The sequence below is a fragment of the Histoplasma capsulatum genome, genomic scaffold (genome assembly GCF_000149585.1).
Source record: "Histoplasma capsulatum NAm1 scaffold_1 genomic scaffold, whole genome shotgun sequence".
NCBI classification, from domain to species: domain Eukaryota; kingdom Fungi; phylum Ascomycota; class Eurotiomycetes; order Onygenales; family Ajellomycetaceae; genus Histoplasma; species Histoplasma mississippiense.
Window position 1 is genome coordinate 1,985,376 of NW_001813982.1, and position 6,003 is coordinate 1,991,378.

Here is a 6,003-nt window from a genome sequence, read left to right on the forward strand (position 1 = left end):
GAGTGTCATCAGCAGCCACAGATGGTCTGTGCACACATACGGCTGAGTCAAGGGAAGCAGGAGAGGGCATCGAAATCGACGAAGGGAGTCGAAGCAGTATATGAGGACAACATGGCAACGTTCATGTGATGTGCTATTGTACATGGATGTACATGTACGGTAGGATAGTTGTCGTGGATGATCAGTTGTCTTCCCTGTGATACTCTATCTGGGGCGCCTTAAATGGGTTGGACGTCATGTCCCAGGGGTTAAGCCGTCGACAGTAATCAAGATTCAATTGAAGAACCATGGAAACACAAGCAAACGTAAAACCGAAAAAGAAAAAAAAAATCAGAATGTCGAAGCCTGGTGAGTGAGTGTTGGGCCAACTTTTGGAATCGCGGGGATTCGGAAGATCAGATTAGATTATCGTGCGATAATCACGTGCTCGCGACATTCCTTCTTGGCAGAGTTATCTGATCGCCAAGGCCGGCTTATCGTTCAATACGACGACATCGACGACATTAACGAAGACATATGTGTATACCGTGGATCCCATGTATACCAACTTAACCTGGAGAACCTCGGATATGGACTTGTTATCCTGTTGCCTGAAACTCCTATCACAATCGCAGATGGGTTAGATACGGATTATTGGAACAAAGCGGACAGGGATCGCTGCGAATATGCTCCAATTAGCTCACATTGGCGTCCGCTAAAGCAATCTAAATCCCCCCCGAGTCCGAGGTTTGCGAAGGAATTGTTCGTTCGGTTACGTAAAAGCTTGATATAACTAACTAACTAGTCTGCAAGAGTGGAAGTGTTCACAAATACGCCGAGACTTCCTCCGTGTACACAGGCCTATTGTTCCACTACCGTCATTTTGAAATGACGAAGATTCCCATGTTTGCGCAGCGCAATATTGAATACGAGAATCGAATCCACGAGTCAGAACTTGGAGATCGGAATTTGTAAAAACTATATCAAGGAGACCCATTCCCCTGCCTCCTCAGGCAGCTCCTTCGTAACTCAATCTACCTCAGACTACACAACCAAATCAGAGCAGCTCATCATGTCACCAAGCCCTCTTGTCGCCAGCCAAAAGGTCCTTGACCTTCTTCAGAGGCTTCATGCGGCTTCTATAGCTCAAGAACGGAGCATTTCCACCATTTTCTGGTTCCTGACCAGAAAAGTCCGCACTCTTTTCACGAACCAGAGGTGGTCATCTCTGGATGATAATTTTACCAAGGATAAATTCGTTGCCCTGGAGGTTGACAAAAGCGAATTTGTCTACCTCCTTGCACGGACTACCGGTGCGACTACTATAGTGGAGGCGGGCACAAGTTACGGTGTTTCCACTATTTACTTGGCTCTGGCTGCTGGGCAAAATGCCACTGCACTCTCTCCATCTCCCGGCACACCTGGACAGGGGGCTAAGGTGATTGCTACAGAGAAAGAGACCGAGAAGGCCAAACGCGCTCGGGAACATTGGAAGGAGGCGGGGCCTGAGGTTGAGCCATGGATCACTCTGTTGGAGGGGGATTTGAACAACACTCTCCCTACCGAGTTGAATAGGGTGGAAGAGGTTGACCTTCTACTTCTTGATAGTATGTCTCTCCCTTCTTTATTATACCTTGCGAATATTGACTTATTATCACCAATAATGTAGTCTGGACACCGTTGGCCCTTCCAGCGTTGAAAATCGTCCAGCCAAAACTTCGACATGGAGCACTCATTGTTGCGGATAATACCTCCAGTTTCCGATCTGACTATCGGGATTTTTTGGATTACGTACATGATCCTAAGAATGGATTCAAGTCAATGACAACTCCATTTAAGGGAGGACTCGAAGTGATTGTATATCTTCCGACTACACGATAGGGCAAGGCAGTCTGAACATATCTCTTCCTGTTTTGTTACTGCTTCATTATGTCCATTATTGTCCACCTCTCCAACATTCCTGGACTCAGCGAGTGTTCAACAACAATTAATCTAATCGTCCATACCCCAAAAGCAAAGAAATCGATGTAATACGCAAATTTTTATACTTTTGATAAAGTTATTATTCCGCAACATAACCGTACTTTTTCTTTCGACCATCCGTTAATGACTCGACGTCAGACAAGTGTGTGACACTCCTTTCATTCATTACTCATATTCAGCCAACGCTGGTGACCCTGGACATGGTTCCTTTGAAAACTTGGTTTGCACAAACACCTTTTGGATACCTTTCTTTCTTTCGTCGCACATTCGATAGAGAAGATCTAGGTCTTCCAGCTTAACACGGGTTGAAACCATTTGCAATGGATCAAGTTCGCCACTTTTTACGAGCGAGAGTAGGTGTTCCCAGTATTTTTGTATAGGCGCCTGGCCATTACCAATCAGTCTAACACCGCGCTGCATGAGAGATCCGATATTAAAGTGATTTGTCTGTCACTGTCAGTAATTGATAGTCCAGTTCCTCACCTAAACTTTATTTAGGGGATAATCAAACACTTAACACTTTGATCTAACGCTCACTCCATGCTGCGCATCTATAAGCTAGTATCAAGAAAATCACTTACATAGCCCACGTAAATTCCTGTAATCCCACACCTCCCAAAATTCCTCACGGACGTAACCATCTCATTCAAGATCTCCGACGTATCGGTCTCCGCCCCAAGAATAATCTCTATATAATGCGCCCAGCCCTTCGCATACTCCCCGGCTGCACACTCTAACGCCACATCCGGGCCCTGCCCACCACGCACCATTTCCTTCAACACAGACGTCACCGACTCTCCACTCCGTAAGGTCGAAAAATCCACCGTCTCAACACGCGGCAGCTTCTCCTTGACAAAGCCTAAACGCCAAGCACCCGCTCCGCCGTCAATAATAATCACCCTGTCCGCGCCGTGCATGAAGCTGAACTCTGCACACATCTGCCCGATGGGTCCCGCACCCCATATCGCCACGACGTCTCCCTCCTGCACGCCCGTGTCAACCACACAGTGCCAAGCTGTACCGAGCACGTCCGAGAGGTAGAGGCCCTTCTCATCAGGGACGTTGGCGGGGAGTGGAAGGAGGTTGGTCTCCGCGTAGGGCACACGGACATATTCAGCTTGACCACCGGCAAAACCTCCAGTGAGGTGGGAGTAGCCAAACATTCCTATTTAACATTCAGTGGTTTAACATATTCTACCCATGCTACCCAGGACTTGCAAAATAAATAGAATGGTGGTAATACTGACCTACTGTGCGTGACCCATACATCTCATTTTCCAACTGACTAGCATTTGTGCGCTCGCATTGCGAGGAGAGCTTCTGCTTGCAATATTTACAATCACCGCAGGCGATTTGGAAGGGTGCGACGACACGATCGCCCTTTTTCAGATTTTTGACGCTCACACCTACGGATTCTACTTCTCCGCAGAATTCATGGCCCATGATATCTCCCTTTTGCATTTGAACAACGGAACCTGGAGGTCGACCATATCAGAATAAACTGTACCGCAAAAATGTGCATGTATATTTGGAGGCTGTAAAGATAGTAGAATATAATCTATGCGCACCGTGATAGAGATGCAAATCGCTCTCGCAAATTGTCGTTCCGGTAACTTTCAAAATTGCATCTGTATCCTCGATAATCTTGGGTTTAGAAACGTCCACTGTTATTCCCAAAATTCGTATCAGTAAAAAGAATACTTAGTTTCCCCATGAAGAAGTTAGAAGGCTATCCCTTGCTTGATATATTTTGTACAATTTCGACATACCAACGGCCACATCGTTTTTCCCCAGCCATACTAAAGCCTTCATCGTCTCACCACTCGGATCTGCAGATTTCTGCTTATCTCTCGCCGGATTGCTTACACCCTGTGCAATGCTAGCGTCTTCTTTTCTCCCTGTTTCCAAAACATTTGCAGCGCGCGATGTTGCCATAATAGTTACTTTTCCGAGCTTGCGATGGCAGCCATATATCGCGATAAAAGTAGCAGGCAGCTATTAATTTAACCCCATGGCTGGGAACACAGGACACCACTCGCCGGATTTATAGACAAGGGCATCTATCTTCTGTAGTCAGAGGTGACCTAGGAAAGTTTGGAGCTGGGAAGGTGGGCTGGTAAAGTCAAGACTTGTGACATCAGAGTGAGGTAGATTTTGCCATGTTCTTGGAAAGGTTCTGTGAGCTAGTGGCTGGACGAAATTATTACGGAATGCTTCGGGTGGCCTATTAGCTTTATTTCCCATTTGATTTGGCCATGGGTGTTTGGATCATACCTGAATAAGACTGAATAAGACGAAATTATATGCTCCTTACAGGTAATACCAAAGGGAAAATGTTTCTAGGCAAAAAAGGAAATAAATAAAAGAAGGCAAAGGTCTATTGGGAAATTTCAAGCATGCGCATTTCAAAATAAATTTGGGGGAAGGAAGTGGAAAGTGAAAATGCCAGAGCGTGCAAGAAATCAAGAGAGTGCTGTAGTACTGTACATATATATATATATATATATATAAGCGTCCCCATAACAGCGGTCATCTATTTCGCCTATCGTCCCAGAATCTCATACAGATGTTCCTTGCTGTTGTGATCGATTTCTCATGTACTGACGAACAATGCCCTCAACGCTGCCCATATCATGTTTCGGTTTCCTTTTCAAGAAATTGTTAGCAAAATTCCTGAAAGTTGTGGCGAAATCAAAGGATATGTATGGACTACATAAACAACACAAGAGAGTAAAAAAAAGAACATACCTCATATAGGTCAATCTAGCACGTCTCTTCCTCTTCTCCGTCCGTTGTACAATCTCAACAGCCTGAACAAGCGGGCTGAAAACTTTAATCCACATCTCACATCCAATCCTCGTCAATTTATTCCTCAGCAAGAACGACGTGTCGAGCCCTCTAGATCGAATATTCAGGCATACACCCGCGAAAGGGTCTCCGGACTTGAACGTAACTCGCAGAACATCTCCGACTCTGACGCAATGGGGATTCCGTTTATCGAACATGGCTTTTCTCTCACCGGTCGGGTCGTAGATAGCAAGCTGATCCGCCGTGAACGCAGCGACCGGGTCCTTTGTTGTCTTGCATTTGCTTGGTGGGGGTGGGGGCACTTTTATCTTCCTTCCGACCACTACAATAGAATAAAACACGTGTTTAGCTTCGAAAGTTTTGGAGATTCTGCATCCACCTAGAAAGACCGCCACGAAGGCGGGCGAGCAGCACCAGGCAGAAACACGCAAAGAAAGAGAATTATACCTCTGTCAGGCCTATGGATGTTTGGGATCTGGCGCATGAACTGCTGTGGTAGGTCCTTAGGAAATGGCAGTTTGTCCTTGGGTGGAGAGTAAATTGTATAAAGCAACCGTCGACCAAGCTCGTGGCCTTTCAATCCGCGGCGGACCGAATTCCAGCAACCCAATGGCCACATGGTTGACATTGGAGCGGCCATTATCGCCGCCGAACAGCGAGTGGAAGATTGCAAAAATAGATGTATGCCGGTATTAAGTTGCCATGTTGAATGATGTTTCCGTCTTTATGACGGCGGAGAATATCTGGACATGGTCCGTGCACTTCGCCAAGACTCGGGCCTCTGGCACTTTTTGCGGCTCTGCGACCACTCACGATATCTATCAATCTCATTCTCAAGCAGTTCGACTCCGCGCCGCCGGTCTTCTTTGCTAATTGCTTGTGATTTGTGACTCAATGTGGAGGCATTGACACTCGGTTGGGTCTTGCTGTAATTCTCGCGGATGGTCGCGGCCTGCCACTGCATTTTTCTGCACAGCAAATGATCATTGTCCCAGAGCATCATGAGCAGAGTATTTTTTTGCCGGAGATGCCTCAATCAAGCAGCACGACTAGGGGGAGGGAAAACGCGATTTTTCACTACTTCAGTAACACACAAACGAGGTAGATTAACCTTTCTCCTTACTTGATGTCACATCAAATGCGATCATTAAAATCCTCCCAAAAATACTGATCAGACTCACAGCGTGGATCCCAACATTCCAACCAACATCCTCCCAAAATCTTGACGAACTC

The 6,003-nt window shown here is 46.3% G+C and overlaps 4 protein-coding genes across 4 annotated transcripts in view; 2 read left to right on the forward strand and 2 right to left on the reverse strand.

Annotated features, from left to right (window-relative positions):
* Positions 1-70, reverse strand: part of HCAG_00574 (predicted protein) — a gene marked incomplete at both ends in the record, with an annotated part of 1,350 nt that extends 1,280 nt beyond the window's left edge. The window contains one exon of the mRNA XM_001543478.1: positions 41-70. Coding sequence (XP_001543528.1) covers positions 41-70 — 30 coding nt within the window. The remainder of the gene's footprint in view (positions 1-40) is intronic.
* A 981-nt stretch (positions 71-1,051) lies between these two features.
* HCAG_00575 (conserved hypothetical protein) lies at positions 1,052-1,860 on the forward strand (the record flags this gene model as incomplete). Its single annotated transcript, XM_001543479.1, has 2 exons — positions 1,052-1,586; positions 1,649-1,860. 2 exons carry the CDS (start codon positions 1,052-1,054, stop codon positions 1,858-1,860), a joined length of 747 nt encoding a protein of 248 aa, XP_001543529.1.
* A 267-nt stretch (positions 1,861-2,127) lies between these two features.
* HCAG_00576 (hypothetical protein) lies at positions 2,128-3,897 on the reverse strand (the record flags this gene model as incomplete). Its single annotated transcript, XM_001543480.1, has 5 exons — positions 2,128-2,376; positions 2,544-3,127; positions 3,210-3,437; positions 3,531-3,626; positions 3,732-3,897. 5 exons carry the CDS (start codon positions 3,895-3,897, stop codon positions 2,128-2,130), a joined length of 1,323 nt encoding a protein of 440 aa, XP_001543530.1.
* Positions 3,898-5,387: 1,490 nt separating this feature from the next.
* The window catches only part of HCAG_00577 (predicted protein), a gene marked incomplete at both ends in the record, with an annotated part of 1,517 nt that continues 901 nt past the window's right edge, over positions 5,388-6,003 (forward strand). Inside the window, one exon of the mRNA XM_001543481.1 lies at positions 5,388-5,451. Within this exon, the coding sequence (XP_001543531.1) occupies positions 5,388-5,451 (64 nt within the window). The remainder of the gene's footprint in view (positions 5,452-6,003) is intronic.